Source organism: Oenanthe melanoleuca, chromosome 14 (genome assembly GCF_029582105.1).
Source record: "Oenanthe melanoleuca isolate GR-GAL-2019-014 chromosome 14, OMel1.0, whole genome shotgun sequence".
Classification (NCBI taxonomy): domain Eukaryota; kingdom Metazoa; phylum Chordata; class Aves; order Passeriformes; family Muscicapidae; genus Oenanthe; species Oenanthe melanoleuca.
In genome coordinates, this window is record NC_079348.1 from 7,153,230 (window position 1) to 7,170,953 (window position 17,724).

The 17,724-nt window shown below is 55.4% G+C and overlaps 3 protein-coding genes across 8 annotated transcripts; 2 read left to right on the plus strand and 1 right to left on the minus strand.

The window, feature by feature from the left end:
* Positions 1–134: 134 nt before the first annotated feature.
* On the plus strand, positions 135–7,529 carry SMCR8 (SMCR8-C9orf72 complex subunit). The gene is made up of 2 exons (XM_056503383.1): positions 135–2,559; positions 4,522–7,529. The coding sequence occupies exons 1-2, from the start codon at positions 224–226 to the stop codon at positions 4,973–4,975; spliced, it is 2,790 nt and encodes a 929-aa protein (XP_056359358.1). The 5' UTR covers positions 135–223; the 3' UTR covers positions 4,976–7,529.
* Positions 7,529–14,641, minus strand: SHMT1 (serine hydroxymethyltransferase 1). 3 transcript variants are annotated; one of them, XM_056503384.1, is made up of 12 exons: positions 14,571–14,641; positions 13,379–13,496; positions 12,938–13,083; positions 12,525–12,640; positions 12,275–12,435; positions 12,059–12,140; positions 11,695–11,907; positions 11,337–11,453; positions 10,882–11,004; positions 10,574–10,690; positions 10,357–10,467; positions 7,529–9,979 (listed from the first exon to the last, which is right to left on the minus strand). In XM_056503384.1, exons 2-12 carry the CDS (start codon positions 13,469–13,471, stop codon positions 9,810–9,812), a joined length of 1,449 nt encoding a protein of 482 aa, XP_056359359.1. In that variant the 5' UTR covers positions 13,472–13,496; positions 14,571–14,641; the 3' UTR covers positions 7,529–9,809. The 3 variants fall into 3 exon arrangements, with proteins under 3 accessions (XP_056359359.1, XP_056359361.1, XP_056359360.1); XM_056503386.1 differs by lacking the exon at positions 14,571–14,641 and adding an exon at positions 14,372–14,539; XM_056503385.1 differs by lacking the exon at positions 14,571–14,641 and adding an exon at positions 14,494–14,533.
* On the plus strand, positions 13,091–17,714 carry LOC130259263 (chemerin-like receptor 1). 4 transcript variants are annotated; one of them, XM_056503391.1, is made up of 2 exons: positions 13,091–13,309; positions 16,097–17,708. In XM_056503391.1, exon 2 carries the CDS (start codon positions 16,114–16,116, stop codon positions 17,197–17,199), a length of 1,086 nt encoding a protein of 361 aa, XP_056359366.1. In that variant the 5' UTR covers positions 13,091–13,309; positions 16,097–16,113; the 3' UTR covers positions 17,200–17,708. The 4 variants fall into 4 exon arrangements, with proteins under 4 accessions (XP_056359366.1, XP_056359368.1, XP_056359365.1 ...); XM_056503393.1 differs by lacking the exon at positions 13,091–13,309 and adding an exon at positions 14,859–14,983 and having other exon boundaries at positions 16,097–17,714; XM_056503390.1 differs by lacking the exon at positions 13,091–13,309 and adding an exon at positions 14,933–15,559 and having other exon boundaries at positions 16,097–17,714.
* The last annotated feature ends 10 nt before the right edge of the window (positions 17,715–17,724 follow it).

Sequence of the window (17,724 nt, forward strand, 5' to 3'; positions counted from 1 at the left end):
CCTGCTGGCGGGGTCGGAGGCCGCGCGTCATGTGACTCCAAGATGGCTGCAGGACCGTGAGGAGGCGGCGGCTCCGACCATGGCGGCGGCGTGAGGGGGACACGGGGCTGCGGCAGCGGCGGGGCCGGGCCGGGGCTGCGCCGGTGCCTCTCGCGGGGCTCGGCGGTGGCGGGGGGACCGGGGGCGCGTCGCTGCTCCATGTCGGTCCCGTCCTGCGGGAAATATGATCAGCGCCCCTGATGTGGTGGCCTTCACCAGGGAGGAGGAGCTGGAGGATGATCTGTACCGCGAGCCGCCCCTGCCCGAGGAGTACTCGGTGCCGCTGTTCCCCTTCTCCGGCCAGGGCGCCAACCCCTGGGCCAAGGTCGCCGGCTCCAAGTTCACCCGGGACTTCATTCTCATCTCCGAGTTCTCGGAGCAAGTGGGGCCCCAGCCCCTCCTGACCATCCCCGATGATGCCAAAGTATCGGGCACCTTCGATCTCAATTATTTTTCCCTGCGGATCATGTCTGTGGATTACCAGGCATCCTTCGTGGGGCACCCTCCCGGTTCTGCCTACCCGAAGCTGAACTTTGTGGAGGATTCCAAGGTGGTGCTGGGGGACTCCAAGGAAGGGGCCTTTGCCTACGTGCACCACTTGACCCTGTATGACCTGGAAGCCAGGGGCTTTGTGAGGCCCTTCTGCATGGCCTATATTTCTGCTGACGAGCACAAAATCATGCAGCAGTTTCAGGAACTCTCCACTGAGTTCTCCAAAGCCTCTGAATGCCTGAAGACGGGGAACCGGAAAGCTTTTGCCAACGAACTGGAAAAGAAACTGAAAGATCTTGACTACACCAGGACTGTCCTGCACAACGAGACTGAGCAACAGAAGAAAGCCAACGACAAGGGGTATTACACAACCCAGGCCATTGAGAAGGCCAACGAGCTGGCCAGTGTGGAAAAGTCAATCATCGAGCACCAAGACCTGCTGAGGCAAATCCGGTCGTATCCCTACAGGAAGCTGAAGGACTCTGAATTCCACCCCTATGAGCCAGAGTGTGCCCTGGAACGGGCTGATGTGGACAGTGATCAGGACCCCACTGCCTCTGAGCCCGGTGAAACTCATCTTTACACCCACGTGCCATCCTACACCCCCAAACTCATCAAGGCCAAGTCTGCCAAGTGCTTTGACAAGAAGCTGAAGACACTGGAGGAACTCTGTGATGTTTATTTTTTCACCCAGACCCTTGACCAGTTGCACCATATCGAGAGGACTTTTCGAGGTGATGTGTGTTACCTCCTGACAGAGCAGATCAGCCGGGCTCTCCTAAAGCAGCAGAGTGTCACCAATTTCCTCTTTGAGGATGTGTCTTTCCTGGATGAAAAACCTCCTGAGAAACAGTACAGTGGCTGCCAGGGGCTCGATCAAGGTGCCGTAGATGAAAAGTGTTCAGAAGAGTCCCTTGCTCCTAAAGTGGTCATCAGCCTGGGCTCGTACAAGTCCAGTGTGGAATGTGTGCCCATCAAGATGGAGCAGGAAATGGAGGACTCTGAAGAACCCAAAATGTCTGAGTCGGTGATGTCTGAGCACCAGGAGAACCTGGACTATCTGGATGCAGATATCAAAGGCAGCATCAGCAGCGGGGAGAGCATCGAGGTGCTGGGAACGGAGAAGTCGGGATCTGGGCTGCCGAAATCGGAGAGCCAGGCCAGCCTGCCCGTCATGGCCAGCCCCCAGGCGGGGCGGAGCAAGGTGGGCAGCCGGCGCACGGTCAGCGAGGACAGCATCGAGGTGCTCAGCACGTGTCCCTCCGAGTCCCTCATCCCGGAGGATTTCAAAGCGAGCTACCCAAGTGCCATTAACGAGGAGCCCTACGCGGATGACGACGAGGGAGGCCTTCGCTTCACCCCCAGACTGAACCCGGGCGTGGATGACGGGCAGGACGACATCTCCAAACAGGAAAGCTTAGTACAGGTGGATGCTGCCTGTTGTATCAGGAAGGAGAGCCCCAACTTCCTGGAGCCGCTGGCCGAGCTGGGGCAGAAGCCGTGCGAGGAGGACGGGGTGGTGCGGATCCCCCCGCAGCCGTACCGGCTGGCAGAGCCGGGGCTGCGCGGGGGCTTCCCCTCGCACGACGGCCTCTCGGGGGGACTCCTGCCCTACGAGCTCGACTCACGCTACCTGACAGGCAGCAGGGAGGTGAGTAAGAGCAGCCTGGATGAGTGCTCGGACTCCACCAGCTACATCAGCAGCGCCGCCTCCACGTGCTCCGACAGGACCCCCTCTCCCGCCCACCTTCGCTGCGCGGCCGGGGAGAAGCACAGGAAGAAGGCGGGGCAGAACGCGCTGCGCTTTATCCGCCAGTACCCCTTCGCCCACCCCGCCATCTACTCCCTGCTCAGCGGGAGGACCCTGGTCGTGCTGGGGGAGGATGAGACCATGGTCAAGAAGCTCGTGACAGCGCTCTCCATCTTCGTGCCCAACTGCGGCGTGTACGCCAAGCCCGTGAAGCACTGGGTCACCTCCGCTCTGCACTTGGTGGATTTCCAGAAGTGGAAGTTGATTGGACTCCAGAGGTAAATACAAGGATCTAGTTACTTTAATAGGGTTGATGTGTGTTGTAAGAACTTCATATGAGAGGGCACTGTGTGTGCAGGGGAAGTTTCATAATTACCAACACAGCCGATGCGATTTATTTTGGAAAAGGAGTAGAGGTGTCTCTTTGTATCCAGCCTCACTTGAGAATTAACGTTTAAAACATTTGCTGAGCACTTGCTGCCCGACTCAGGTGAGTTACTTGGCCAGGAGGTTTTTGCCTGGCAAAGCAGAGAGCAAACTGCTGAATCCTGCTGAGTTTTCCTGGATGATCTGATACAAGTGTTCCTGGAGTCCCTTGTGTGTTCTGCTTTGCCATCTCCCACAGGAGCTCTTCTCACATTTCTAGCTGAAATTTTAGGGTAAATGGTGCTGTGCTGGAGGGGAGGGTTTTTTCTTGTGGAGCTATTGAGGAGGTGATGAGATCTGTAGGTCAGAATTGGCATGCAGCACCTTGGTCTGGGCTGGTGAAGAAAGGCCCCTGGAGCTGTGCAGGAGCAGTATTGGGGTCGTAGGAACCTCTGCTTAGGGTGAGAACTGTCCCAAAATCAAGTGCCCCTTCCCAACACCCAGTCCTGAACTGTGGCTTCACAGCTCATATTAGCAGAGTGTTTGTTCAGTTCAAGTGCCCTGCCCTTGTTGATGTTATGAAAAAGATATATTTGTGTCTTCCAGGATGTGCTTTGGGTGCAGGTATGGCAGGGAATGACCATTGCTCTCACCAGTGTGGAAAACATGAGTCGGAATGGCAGACAGTGCTCAGAGCTCAGGGTTGGAACAGCTCCTGCAGGAGTGTTTGTAAACAGCAGGGAAATGAAAACCCAGAAACCTGCTTTCTGAGCTGCAAAGCATTGTATTGCTGGGGGATGTGGATGGTGAAATTTTCCCAGACTGAATTTGCTCTCATTTCTATGCTTGTGAGGTAGGATGACAGCTCTGCCAACAGCTGCTCGCAAGCTCTCTGTCTATCAGTGAGGTTTTTAAAAACCCCAAGTGTTTACTCATTGCTCAATGTTTGTGGTTAGATGCAATTTTTATAAACAGAAATCTTTATTTAAGAACTGCTTGTAACATGTGTTAGTCATTTCAGCTCTCCTCCGTGGAATTTTAATTAAGTGTTCATTTTAATGTGGGTGCTCTCCACAAACCATTGTAGGAGGGATTTGGGAAGGAATTTAGAGGCTGAGCTACTTATTCCAGTAAGGATCCTGTGTTTCCTAAGGCCAGGTGATACCTGGGCACAGGGACAGCCCCTTCACCAGTTGGGGCTCCCAGCTGAGGCTGGGAGCTGTATCTCTGCCCAGCAACTATCACCACAAAGAATGGAGGAGCTGAAGGGTTTGTGTAGGCTTGTAATTTGCATTTCAATAACATTAGGTTAAGCTTGGTGGGTAATTTGTGAGCGTGCTGTGGGTTTGCACCTGAATGACAAATAGCCTGGCTGGGCCACGGAATGTTGTGGGTTAAGGATGGTTCTGTCTTTTAGGAAATTTAGAAGGTTCTGCTCCATTCAGGGCTTCAACCACCTCAGAGCAGTTCCCTCCCAAAGCGATTTGGGGGGAATGTGGAGCTATTGGAAAGGGGGATCTGCTTTGGGTTTCTGAGTCACATCGAGAGGCTTCCAGCTGCTGTAGGATGTGTCTGTTCACCAGAGATATCCAATCGCTCCCTCTCCATGTCACTGAGGGAGGAAGCTGAAGTGTGGTGGTTTGTGCTGCAGCATGCACAGCACAGATCAGGGTGTGTGGGGATCCAGGGAATTGAGGTTTCTTTGAGATCTAGCAGGCTGGAGAGCCAATTTCTCCCCCCCTGGGCTTTACTCACCCTCAGATCTTTTGCACCAACTCAACTTGAGAGAAACTACACAGGATACAGGGCGGGGACACACCCTGCTACTCAATTCCAGCTCCCCTCCAGCCGTGACCTCTCTCTTGCCGTTCCAGGGCAGCGTCCCCTGCCGGGGTGAACGTGCTGCACGCCCTGAGCCGCTACAGCCGCTACCTGAGCATCCTGGACGCCGACAGCAAGACCCTGCGCTGCCCCCTCTACAAGGGCAGCGTGGTGGCCCGGCTGGCCGACCACCGCACGCAGATCAAGCGTGGCAGCACCTACTACATGCACGTCCAAAGCATCCTCACCCAGCTGTGCTCTAAAGCCTTCCTCTTCACCTTCTGCCATCATTTGCACCTTCCCATCAGCGAAAGGGAACCGGAGGAATCCGTTGTCAATCGTAGGATGAACTTTCTAAAGCTTCAGCTGGGCCTTGCCAATGAAGATATCAAAATCGTGCAGTACTTGGCCGAGCTGCTGAAGCTGCACTACATTCAGGAACCGGGGCAGGGGGGGAACCCCCTGCTCAGATTTGACTATGTTCCCAGCTTTTTGTACAAAATCTAGCCTTGCACAGGCTGTGTGCTCGGGGTCTGACAGAGCTCATCCGTGCTTGACATTGCCGCTGTCTGCAGTAGCTCTCATACATCAGGGAGAGGCTGAGGTGTTGGTGTCTCTGCTCTGCAGAAATCCAGGTCTGCAGGAGCAGATTTCTGGCTGTTCCCTCTAGCCAAAAGCGTAGATGTTCCATCACATAATCCATTGGGCACTCTGTAAATGTTAGAAGAGGCACTGTTAAAGTGGGTCACAGCAGCATCCCAGGGGGGTCATGGCTTGAGGGGAGGTGGGCTACTCAGGGGTCAGTACTGACTAGTGTGCAGCCCCCCATATAGCACAGTGTCCTGCATGCTTCTGCCAGAGCCCTGAGCACTGTCAGTCCCTTCCACAGAGCCAGGGCTGTGACCAGAGGTGTAAAGGCCGTGTGAAGTTTTGTATCTACTGATGTGTCTGTCCTGTGAGTGTAGCTCAGAGGTGGCAGCTCACAGGTCTGTGCACAGCCACAGTGCTTGGTGTCCCCTCCTGCACTTTCTAAGTTTCTGGGCACTTCCCAGGATTGGTTGTTCCTGGGTGAGTGGGAGCACAGCAGAGGCACATGTGCTTCTCTCCAGAAAGGGTTTCCCAGTTTCTCCCAGCTTTGTTCAAACAGGAAGGTGGAAGCACTCCCTAAGGCTGGCGAGCCCGAGGCGCCAGCCGCTGTGAATGTAGAGCACTGTGCCTTGTTCATTTGTCACGTCCCATTTAGTGGGCAGGCCAAGCAGGCTGGAGGGACACTGGGAATCCTCAGAGCGTGTGAGGACAGGGGTGGCTTTTTAAAGACAGAAGGGAACTGAAGGAGGGTGAGGGCCCTCTTTTTAGGCTCTTTTTGTGATGGGGAAGCAATGTGATTCAGCTGGAGCCACACTGTGAGACAGCAGGTTGTTACCATGGGCTGCCTGGCTGGTGAGGTACAAGAGCTCAGGAGAGATCGGGGATGAATGTACTGGATTCTGTGTTGTATCCATAATAGTTTATTATTTTTGTATTTTTTTTTTTGTTGGGGAGTTGGCATTTGTGCTTTTTGATAAAACAGGGCCGGGCATTGCTGCGTGCTGCCCCTGGCTGAGCCATTGTTGTGTCCTGACTACCTCTCCCAGGGCTCTTGGGTGGCTCTGGATGGGGCAGAATTGCTGCTTTCTGAACCTGGGTACTGAGAACTTTTCATTTCAAAGCTTCTGTGCCATAAAGGATTTATCACCAACATGGTGCCACTCCCAGATCGTTCCTGTCCATGCTGAAAGCTTTGAGCCCAGGTGCAGCACTTCCCTCTGGAGTCTCGTAGGTGATGCTGGGCTCAGGCTGCTCTGCCTGGTGCCATAGGGCAGTAGCAGCTCCCCAGGTACTTCTAAAGTAAGAAAAATCTTGCTAGGAAAGATAATCTTGGTTTTAATTCTTTTTGATGCTGATTATGAGGTGAGAACAGCTACTGATCTGTACTTTGGTTTGTTGTTTTTGGGTTTTTTTTTTAACTTCTGTTTATGGTGATAATGTGAGGCAGCTTTGGAGATGAGTGTGATCTTCTTTCTGAGCCTGGGAATTTTCTGTGTACAGCCTGAGGTTCCCCAGCATGGCTTAGACCCCACTGAGACTTGCTGTGTGACCTGTACTCCTCCAAAACCATGTCCTGGAGGCAGGGAGGCTCCTTGGAGAGGCTGTTGTTTTGCACCAGCATCTGTGCCTCAGGATTGTGCCACCTCCTCCTCTCTCCTGGAAAGGGCTCTCTGGCATATAAACCAACAGGGCAGAAAAGTTGTTTTTAAGGTTATTGCTGTTTGTGGTGGCTTAGCCAAGTTGGCCTCGTGGTTCTCTCCAGAGGGATTTCCTGGGTCAGGGGTTGCTGGTGATGGTGTTTTGAGGTCGTGGTTGGAAGCAGTGTTGTGTGGCCTTTGCTAAAGGTGAGCAGTGTCTCTCTGGGGCTGCTCACCTTTACAGCATCTTTAAAGCCTTTTCCTGTCCTGCCTGTACCCTCCTGTCTCATGTGAACTGAGTTCTGGTGAAACGCCTCGGTGTCCATCAATTTGGCTGCTTATTGAAGTGAGTCAAGGTGTCCCCTGGTTGATTCATACACACCCAAACTTCGACACTAAAGCTGAGGTGAGATTCCCTGGGGGAAGAGGCGTCTCGGTAGATGAGTAATGCAGGTGACAGCAGGCAGATGAAAGCTCCCAGCATCCTGCTCTGGAGCAGTGCTCAAAACAGGAGCTTGTTTCCTGCTGAAAAATAGCCTAGTGCTGTTTGGGTTTAAGGAGGGAGGGAGGGAGGGACAGACTTTTTTCCTGCTGACTCACTCACATCTTCCTCCAGCATGGAGTGGGAGAGATGATTCGTGGTGGCTCATCTTAGTCACAGTAGTCTTGACCTGTGGTGTTCAGCTGTGCTCATAAATTGATAAATAACTCACTTCTTGCTCCCTCTGCCCAACCTGTAGTATCTGATGTTCAAGGCTGTGTTGAGCAATACTTGCATTACCACCTGTCTGACCTGCTTCACCTCTCTGCCACAAAGCAGCTCTGATTGGGGAGGATGCCCCAGGGGCTTGGCTGGAACATCACCCGATTCCCAACAGGAGCTCTGGGATTATCTGCAACTGGGAGCTGTGGAGAAACACGCCCTGGAGTGCTTGTCCTTCTCTCAGCAGTGTAACCTCTGAACTTGGACTGGAAAAGGGGGAGTTAACACTGGGCTGTGGCACCTCAGAGCATTTGGAGCCCTCTCTGCTTGTGGTGGCAGAAACTGGGGGGATTCCAAGCACAGCTGGTGTTTGGGAGCTGAATTCCTCTTTCCTCTGTAATTTCTCTGTCTCTGTTCTTCTGCTCCTGTACAGTACAGATCCCTGTATTGGCACTTTAGGACTTTCCCCCATCTCTGGTGTGGTACCTCACTGGTTTCTGATATTCACAGACTAACAACAAGCCACAACCTTTGCACTGATAGCTCCTGCCATGAGTCCTGGCACATGTGTCGTTGTCTTGCCTGAGCTATCCTTCCCACGAGGAGCAGGGCGGGTTCCAGGCAGGGACAGTGCCATCCTCACCAGCCTTCCAGCTGCCAGAGCCAGCAGTGCCCTGCATGGCCAGTCCCTGCTTCCGTGAGTGCTGCCAGCCCAGCATGTCCCCACTCCCGCACGGCCGCGCTGGCTCCTCCCTCGCTGCCAGGGACAGGAGGTGTTCGACCTGACCGAGAATTCATCAGAGCAGAAGCTTCCCCCGGCCAGGAGGGAGAGCTCCTGATTCCCACTGCTGCTCTTCCCAGCTGCTCAGAGAGCCCCTGCTCTGCTCTCCACTAACCCTCTGCTTCCAGCTCCCACCCCAGGAGGGTCAGCCATAGCTGTAGGTGATCTTAACCCTACAAAGGTTTCATTTCTCAGAGAACAGTGCTCAGATTTCCTCTCATCTGATAGCAATCACTTCTGAGCAGCTCCATAGCTGCCTTGCCTCGGCAGGGAGGAGCTGCCTATACTCTAGCAATATTCACCGTGGTGGGAGAGGCACTCCAGGGTCGAGACCTGATGGCTCTGTGCCCTCAGGTCAGTTCTTTGGGTTTTAGTGAGCGTGAGGGTCCTGAGTCCCCTGGTCTGGTGGGGGCTATCCCATGCTGCAGATTCCGGGAGCTGGGTAGGACCCAGGGCTTGTAGCAGCAGCACAGTGAGAAGGCTCCTGTAACAGGGTCTGAGGGAATCCAGGGAGCTGCCCAGGCTGCCCCAGAGCACAATGTCAGAGCACCAAACTGCACCCCGATGCTGGAGGGGTCACAAACCCCCCACCCACTGCTCCCCGAGACGGATTGAACTGGAAGGCAGAAGCAGGGTACCCAGTCCTGCCAGTGGCACGGCTGCTGGCACGGGGATGGGGCTGGGCTCGGAGCTGCCTCTGAGGGCTGCCAGGAGGCTGTGATGAATTCTCATCCTATTTTAAAAGCACTGTATCCTATTCCTGCATGTTGAGTTCCGTGTGTGTGCCTGTGCGTGCTGAATGCTTGCGTCAATAGTTAGGGCGAGTGTGACCGGGAGAAATCCAAGAAGCATGTCTTAGTGTCGTGCTGTAAGTGTTACTGCACAAGAGTTTAACAGATGTTAACACCAAATGACTAGTCTGAGAAATGTACTTTTAAAAAAAAATATTTATTTGGGTTCAGATATTTTTGAAATACAAAAAAAAAAAAAAAAAAAAAATTGGTCGTATTTTTTTAAAGCTTATAATTCTTGTCATACATTGTGGTTAAATTCTTAATTTTACCATGCTTATTAAAAAATGGTTCAACCTAAGCTTTGTGCCAAGGGGTCTGAGAAAATACTGGAGGATCTGGTTAGGATGGGAGGGATGTTCAGGACAAGGCTTGGCATTGACATAGCCTGTGGAGGTGGCAAGGCACATAGGATGAAGAAGAATCCTCAAGGCTGAAACCAGGGGGACTTTAAGTGACTATGAGGTTTCCTGTGCAGCTGGAGCCCCTTTCCCTCACACTGCCATGGGCAGGATGTCCAGGGAATGTGGAATCTGCTTCTCCACAGCCAGCAGGAGCTGGATGGCACCTGGTCATGAGGTGAGGGTGACCTGGTGCTCAGACCCAGTGGTGACACAGTGGTGAAGGGCTGGTGTCCCCACCGGCGTTGTACTCATGTGGGTCCCTGTGCCCCCTATGGGAGGGGAAAGAGGAGTAAGAGCCAAAGGAGGAGGTGCTGCTGCAGTTCCACAGGGAAGTGCTGGGAGAAGGCACTGGGGTGTTGTTCTCAGGCTGGGGACTGTGAGTGTGCCACAATCCCTGGTGCTCCTGTGGCTGTGGGAGCGGGAATGGCTGTGTCCTCTTACAGGACAGGTAGCCCTGGGAGCGGGAACTTGGCTGCAAAGGCTTCTACCTCTTCCTTCAGTGCCTTCAGCTCCCCACAGTATTTTGGTTCCTCCAGTTTGTCCTTGAATTCCTTCAGCGTGGCCTTGGGGCTCATGTCCTTCTGCACGCGCACAGCCAGCTCGATCCCTGCCAGGATGGGGGGGGAGATGTCCTGGTCAGCCCTGGAGCTGCTGTGCCACGGCTCTCCCACCCTGCTGCTGCTGGGACACAGCCCTGCTCCCTCCCGCCCTCCTTCCCATTGAGGGACGTGCTGCCCTGGGAAACAAGTTGGACAGCTAGGAGAAGACTGTGAGAAGGACTGCCTGTGCAGTGGGGAGAGTTTGGCTGGTCCCAGCTGTGGCCAGATGTCCTCCCCCAATCCAGATGTGGAGGTAGGATGGTTATTGCTCATTTGTGGGTGTGCTCCCTTGCCAGCTGTGGGGATGGCTCTCAGCTGGTGCCTCCTCACCTGGAGGAGCTGCCCTGGCCCAGGCTGGTGCTGGCCCCAGCCGCCCCTGGCTCACCTCTGTGGATGAACTGGGCCACCTTGCGGAAATCATCCTGCCGGAAGCCGCGCGAGGTGAGCGCCGGCGTGCCGAACCGGAGCCCGCTGGGGCGCAGGGCGCTGACATCACCTGCACCAAACGAGGCACACGGCGTGACCAAACCTGGCACCGAAACCACCACCCCTGGCATTTCAGCCTGGTTCCCAGGGCTGGCAGAGCTTGGGGGATGCCTCACCAGGGCACGTGTTCTTGTTGCAGGCGATGGAGCAGAGCTCCAGCACCCGCTCGGCCCGGCTGCCGTCTGTGCCTTTGCTGCGCAGGTCCACCAGGATCAGGTGGTTGTCAGAGCCCCCTGCAAAGAGAGGGGTTTGGTGGGTACGTGGGCTTGGGAAATGCTGCTCCTACAGGAAACTTCAGCAAAAGAAGACTTGAGATTTAACAAGGGGTGAAGAATTGTGTCAACAGAGCCCTGCCCGGGGTGCACATGAAGTGCTGCCCTGGTGAGAGCTCAGGGTCAGCCCCATCCCACTGATGTGTCCTCACCTGTGACAATGTCATAGCCCATCTCCATCAATGCTGATGAGAGTGCCTTGCAGTTGGCCACCACCTGCTGCTGGTAAGCCTTGAACTCGGGTGTCATGGCCTGATGCAGCGCCACGGCGATCCCTGTGGAGAGAGGTAGGCCAGGGGCAGTTTTGGGGGCTCCCACCAACAATGGCAGTGCCAGCAGAAGCCATACTGGAAGCAAACAATCTAATGGAGTGATTCTTCCTTTCCCCTAACCAGGCTGGTGGCATTGCCATGAGCCAAAACACAGGATAGGATAGGCTTGGTCACTCCTTGGGCAATGCTGGATCAACCAGCTGCCTTTTGCCACAGTGTCCCCAGGCTGTGAGCCCTGTGGGGCAGCTGGAGCCTCCCACGCTGCTGCTGGGGGCCAGAGCCCTGCCAGGACACCTTTGCCAGCTCCCTCTGCCATGCTGGAGCTGGCTGCATACCTGCAATGGCGTGGTTGTGTGGGCCTCCCTGCAGCCCTGGGAACACCGCCTGGTTGATGAGGCTCTCCAGGTTGTAGAGGGTCTCCTTGCCCGTTTTGGGGTCCACGCTGCGGGTGCCTGTGAGACAGGGAGGACATGGTCACAAGGCAGCACAGCAACCCTTCTCCCATGAGCTGCTTTCGCCCCCTGGCTACTCAGGGCAGCCATAGTGCTTGTTCCTCTTCAAATCTGAGCCAGGATTACCCAGGGAAGCTCCCCAGACACTCCCAGGATCTTCCTGCCCTCCCTCCTTCCCAGTTAGAGCAGGAAGGAGCGTTAACTTGCAGCGCTTCTCCCGGCACCTCAGCCAGTCGGGCACCTTTGCGGTAGAAGATCATGCCGGCCCTGCAGCCCCGCAGGGTCTTGTGGGTGGTGGTGGAGACGATGTCGCAGTGCTCGAAGGGCGAGGGCACCACGCCGGCGGCCACCAGCCCGCTGATGTGCGCCATGTCGGCCATCAGATAGGCGCCGTTGTCGTCGGCGATCTTCCGCATGCGGGCGTAGTCCAGGTTCCGCGAGTAGCAGCTGACACCTGCGGGCACAGGCGATGAGGAGGGGGCAGGAGCAGCTGTGCAGGACCCTGGGACAGCCCCAGGACCAGGCTTGCAGTGCAGAAAGCCCAGCTGGAGCCACCCCCAGCCAGGCTGTGCCACCAGGGAGGTTGGTACAGGTGTGATCCTTACCTGCTATGATCAGCTTGGGGTGGAAGAGCCGGGCATTCTCCTCCAGCTTGTCATAGTCGATGTAACCAGTCTTGGGGTTGACCTGGGAGAGGAAGAGGAGGGTTCAGCCACCTCACTGTGGTGAAGATTAGCTGCAGTGCTGTCACTTTTAACTTTAAGAGGCACCAATACTTATGATAACTGCATCCTGGCTCTGGCTGGACCAGATCTCTGTACCTTGTAGGGCATGGACTCGAAGAAGACAGAGGTGGCAGAGATCTTCTTCTTGTCTGTCATGAACCCATGGGTGAGGTGGCCGCCATCGGGCAGGTCCAGCCCCATGATCCTGCCGTGGGGCTCCACCAGGGCCGTGTACACCGCAAAGTTTGCGGGTGACCCTGCAGTGAGAGCACACCGGGCTGGTTATGAGTGCTGGGGCACACAGAGGCCTGGGCAACTGTCCTGGCTCTCCTGAGCACCCCAATACCTGAGTAGGGCTGGACATTGACTCCCCACTTCTGGGGGTCAAGCCGGTAGGCCTGCAGGGCTCGCTTCTGGCACAGCCTCTCCAGCTCGTCCACAAACTCCGTCCCGCCGTAGTACCTGCAGGAAAGGACAGGGTGAAACCAAACTCATTACTCTGAATGGTCCCTGTGACCAAGCTGGAGAGGAACTGGGGTGATAACCCATTTGTGCAGCCACAGCAGATATGACCCTGCTGAGATTGTCCCATGTGTGGTCAAGGACAGAGGCCAAGAAGGCCAGAGCCTGTCCTGGAAGAGCCTGGCTGCCAGCATAAGGACATCACTTCCTTCCCTGAGGTGAGGCCTGGCAGGATGGGGGGTTTCTTTCCCACCCTCTGAGGGTTTGGGTTGGTGGGCCTTGGCCCCAGCCCCGTACCTCTGTCCTGGGTAACCCTCAGAGTATTTGTTGTTCATGCAGGATCCCAGGGCCTCCAGGACCGCTCGGCTGGCAAAGTTCTCTGATGCAATTAACTCCAGCCCCAACCTCTGCCGCTGCTTCTCCTTCTTGATGATGCTGTGCACCTTTGGGAGAAGAGAGAAATGGCTTCACCCATGCTGGCTCTGCACAGAGATGTGGATGCTCCACCACAGAGACAGGGCTTGAAGAGGGGCCTGGAAAGGTGCTGGAGAACAGAGACATGATCCATTCTTGGTGCAGCTGGTCCCAGCCAATCACAGAGAGGGCACAGAGGATGGATGGCTTCCAGCAGCTTAGCCTTGGACCCTGCCACGTCCCTGGCTCTATGAGGTCAGCATCCCCACGGGTGGGTGGGGGCTGAGTGAAGCAGCTGGGCAGGAGCCAGAAAGGGGCTCTCACCTCTGGGTCATTGGTGTCCAGTGGCTCCAACACCATCTTGTTATGAGAGGCCCAGAGCTCGGCACTGGGGAGTCCCTGTGTTGAGTTCGCCATGGTGCTGCTGCTGGGTCCAATTCACCTGCCAGGGAAGCAGGGACTCTGTGGGATGGCAGCAGGGCTGGGTGCCTCCACATCTCCCTATGTGCTGCCTGCTGCCACCCACATATTCCCTGAGAACAGCCATTGGGTTTTTGGGTGAGGAACACACAACCCTTAGGCTTCCCCTGTTGATTTAAGATCAGTTTGTTAATTACAGTGCTTTGATAATGTCTGATACTCTTCCATCACCACCCCTCCCTGAGCCCCCCTGCCCAGCTTGGCAGTGCCTGATGTTTAATTTCAAGGGCAGTGAAGTGCTCATACCCATAGATCTCAATTTTTTTAACACATTGTGATATCCAGCATGCTTAAACCTCTTGGCTGTTTTCCTTTAGGCAAAACCCCAGCAGGTCAGAGTCCTGCCCCAAACTCTGACTGAAGCATCTTGTGGGGCTGGGAGGCCCTGAGAGGCAGCAGCTCTGCTTCTGCTTGGTTCCATGGCATGGCTGATGCCCAGGCCTGGCAGGAGCCCTCTGGCCCAGTTGATGCTACTGCTGCTCTTGGGGAAGGAGTAACAGCCCAGCTGCTGCCTTGGCAGAAAACAATGCATCTTTTTACTCATTAACCCCACAAGGACAGGTGAAGGGCTGTGAGCAGGTTATTAAGCAATCCCACGTGGTTTCCTTGTGCCAAGAGAGGCTGGGCTGGGCAAAGGGCTGCGAGGGCAAGTGCTCTGGCTCTGAGCAGGATGCCTGGGTCCTGCATGTCCCCCCAGCACAGGCTGCTGCAGCACTCACACTCACTGCTTCTGGCTCAGGAGGGACAGAACTGCCATTCCCAGTCAGGATGAGACCCCCCCTCACCATGTCCCCTCGGATGGTGGACACCTGGGGAGCCCCACCCCCAAAGCTCTACCTCCACCTAGTTCTGCACTGCCTGTATCCCGACTCCATCACTTCCCACACCCCGAGAGCCTGGCGCCGCGCCCCCCTGCCCTGTCCCGGGTGGCGGGAACCGGGCTGCCTGGCCGCCATCACCCGTAGCGGGATGCCGTGCCCCAGCCCTGCTCTCCCCACGCCGCACGCCCCGATCCTGGCCCGGTCCCGGTCCTTACCTGCTGCTGGTTCCGCCACCGCGCGGGAGCCCGCGCGCTACCATAGCCCGGCCGGGCCCCGCCCCCCCGCGCCGCGACCAATCAGCGCCGCGCTCCGCCCCGGGCCCGGCGGCGGGGAATCCGCTCGGGCAGCGCTGGGCCAATCAGCGCCGCGCCCGGCCCCCTCCCCGCCGCCCATTGGCCCGCGCCGGGGCGGGGCTGGCGGCGCGGCCCGCACGTGGCGCCCGGGGCGCGGGTGACCTTGGCCGGGCGGGAGGGGCGGGGGGCGCTGCGGTCACCCCTCCTCTGCTGTCACCCCTCCTCTGTGGTCACCCCTCTGTTGTCACCCCTCTGCGGTCACCCCTCCTCTGCTGTCAGTCACCCCTCCTCTGCCGTCACCCTCAGCTCCAGGCCTTCCTGCCGTGCACCCCCAGGTGCTTCTTCCCCAGCCCTGCCGTGTTCCCACTGTCCCGCGACTTTCCAGATGAGCCAAAGGATGGGACACCTCAACACCCTGCATCGGGCAGGGAGCACTTCCAGGCACCTCCAAAGCCCCCCAGCCAAGACCGTGTTTCCAGGACAGCGGGTGTGCCAGGCCCTGGCACAGCTTGGGCATGTTGCCGCTGTTGTGGGGAGCAGAGCTGGCCCTGTCCCCCCGGTGCAAGGATGGATTTCTGGGCGCTCAGGAGGGAGAGCTGCCAGGGGGATGAATGGCACAGGCAGGAGAGGGGCTGTGTTTTTTTCATTCATCAAATCTGATTTAGTGGGTGGGCTTTGCCAACAGGTCCCAGGGAACCTGCACCCTCTGGGGCTTCAGGGGTTAAATCAACACACCATAAATTGAGGAACAAGATTAGGGAATAAGTGATCCTACTAAATTCCTCGTGATCCCAAGCCATTGGAAAATGGGGCCATGCAGAGTGAGTCACCCTGGAGAGCAGCAGCATAAGGGGAGTCAGTCAGGAGAGTGAGACCACCTGTTCTGGGCAGAGCAGCCAAAGGACAGCACGGTGAGTCCTGCCAGGATCTGCCAAGGCAAGTGCCAGGATGAACAGGAGAGAGATGAGAAGGGTGGGCTCACCAGAGGGTAGTGAGTGGGTTAAGGGCTGTGGTTACACTTGGATACAGCTCTGGTGTTGTTCTGCACCTCCTTGGAAGGGGCTTGCTGAGGAAATAGTCTGTTAACATCATTGTTACCAGTCTAGATAGTTTTTGCTGTCATAATTTGTTTCTGGTAATCCAAGGAGGATTTGCCACAGTGGGGGGATCTCGGTTTCTGTGGTTTTGCTGCTGACTCCTGCTGGATTGTTGCTGTGGGCTGCTGATGAAGGTGTTGTTCTGACACACTGACACCAACAGCAAAACTGGGGTTGGTTTCTCTGCTTGAGGTGGTTTCTGTGAGGTGCAGCAGCACATGCTATAGAGAAGGACTCTTAATTATAAATCTATTTATCTAATCTGGCTTTTCATACACATTTTGTGCACAATTGCTCACAGAGATTTTTGCTTCTCTTGAGCTCCAGATAACAACTCTGTTGTGATTTCAGGTCTTGGCTTGCTAGTGATGGACAGCTCCTCTTCTTCCCCTTCCCCCTTCTCTGCCAGCTGCCCCACAGAGCAGCCTGAAAATGCCACTGACCATGACTACTACTCTGGCCTCCAGAAGACCATGCACATCCTGTCCATGGTGGTGTACAGCATCGCCTGTTTGCTGGGGGTCACAGGGAACGGCCTCGTCATTTGGATTGCAGGCTTCAAGATGAAGAAGACGGTGAATTCCATCTGGTTCCTCAACCTGGCCATAGCTGACTTTATCTTTACCTTCTTCCTGCCCCTCAGCATCGCCTACACCGCCCTGGGCTTCCACTGGCCGTTTGGGAAGCTCCTGTGCAAGCTGAACAGCACCATTGCCTTCCTCAACATGTTTGCCAGCGTCTTCCTCCTGACGGTCATCAGCGTTGACCGCTGCGTTTCCGTGGCCTTTCCCGTCTGGTCTCACAACCGCAGGAGCCCGGAGCTGGCGGCCAGGATCGCTCTGGGGACCTGGGTCCTGGCTGTCCTGCTCAGCTCCCCGTACCTCGTCTTTCGGGACACTGTGGTCAGTTCCAGGAACGTCACCAGCTGTTACAATAATTTTGCGTTGTCCAATGATTACACGTCCGAGGCGACGCGCAGGCTGTGGAGGATGCGGCACAAAGCGATGATCATCACGAGATTCTTATGTGGGTTCCTCATCCCCTTCATGGTGATCCTCATCTGCTACAGCGTTGTGGCTGTCAAGCTGAAAAGAAGGCAGCTGGCCAACTCTGCAAAGCCCTACAGAATCATCATTGCTGTCACAGTCTCGTTTTTCCTCTGTTATTTCCCCTATCATGTCTTCTCCTTGCTGGAAATATCCAACAACTCTTCCAGCCACGAGATGAAACTAGCCCTTTACATAGGGATCCCCTTGGTTTCCAGCCTTGCTTTCTTCAACAGCTGCATCAACCCCATCCTGTATGTCTTTGTGGGGCCGGATTTCAAGGAGAAGTTTCGCCAGTCCATCCTGTCAACCTTCGAAGGGGCCTTCAGTGAGGAGTCGCTCCTGGGCAGCCTGAGCAGCCGGCGCAAGTCCAGGTCTGCTTCAGAAGTAGAGGCCCCAAGGGTCTGAGCAAGTGCTGGTGTGGAAGGGGCAGTTCTTTTCTCTGCAATTTCCCTCATTTCAGAGCTCAAATCATAGGATTGGGGATTGTGAAGGGCTGCATTTGCTAGTGAGGTGTGATTTTGTGTTTTGGAGGTGTCTCAAATATGCTATGATTTAACACACAATGGGAATGGAAGAACTTTCTGGAGCTGCAGCAAGGTGGGTCAAAGTAGCAGCATTTTACTCCTTGTGCCTTTTACTTTATGGAGCCTTTATAGAAAGAGGGTTAAATGCAATGGCTGTATGTATTTTTGTAGGGAATGGAATAGTGAGTAAGACACTCATCTTTCCTCAGGCAGGACAAATCAGGGGTCGTGCTGCTGTTACTCAGATTTGTACAGCAAAATCAGTACAGCATAACTATTTCTGAGCAATGCTTGTCTCTGTTTGTGTTTGACATGTTTTCAGCCCTTAAACAGCAGAGATCTGATACTTTGTGCTGTTGGTGAATGAATATTAACCCCAATAAACTTGTGTAAAGCATACCCAGCC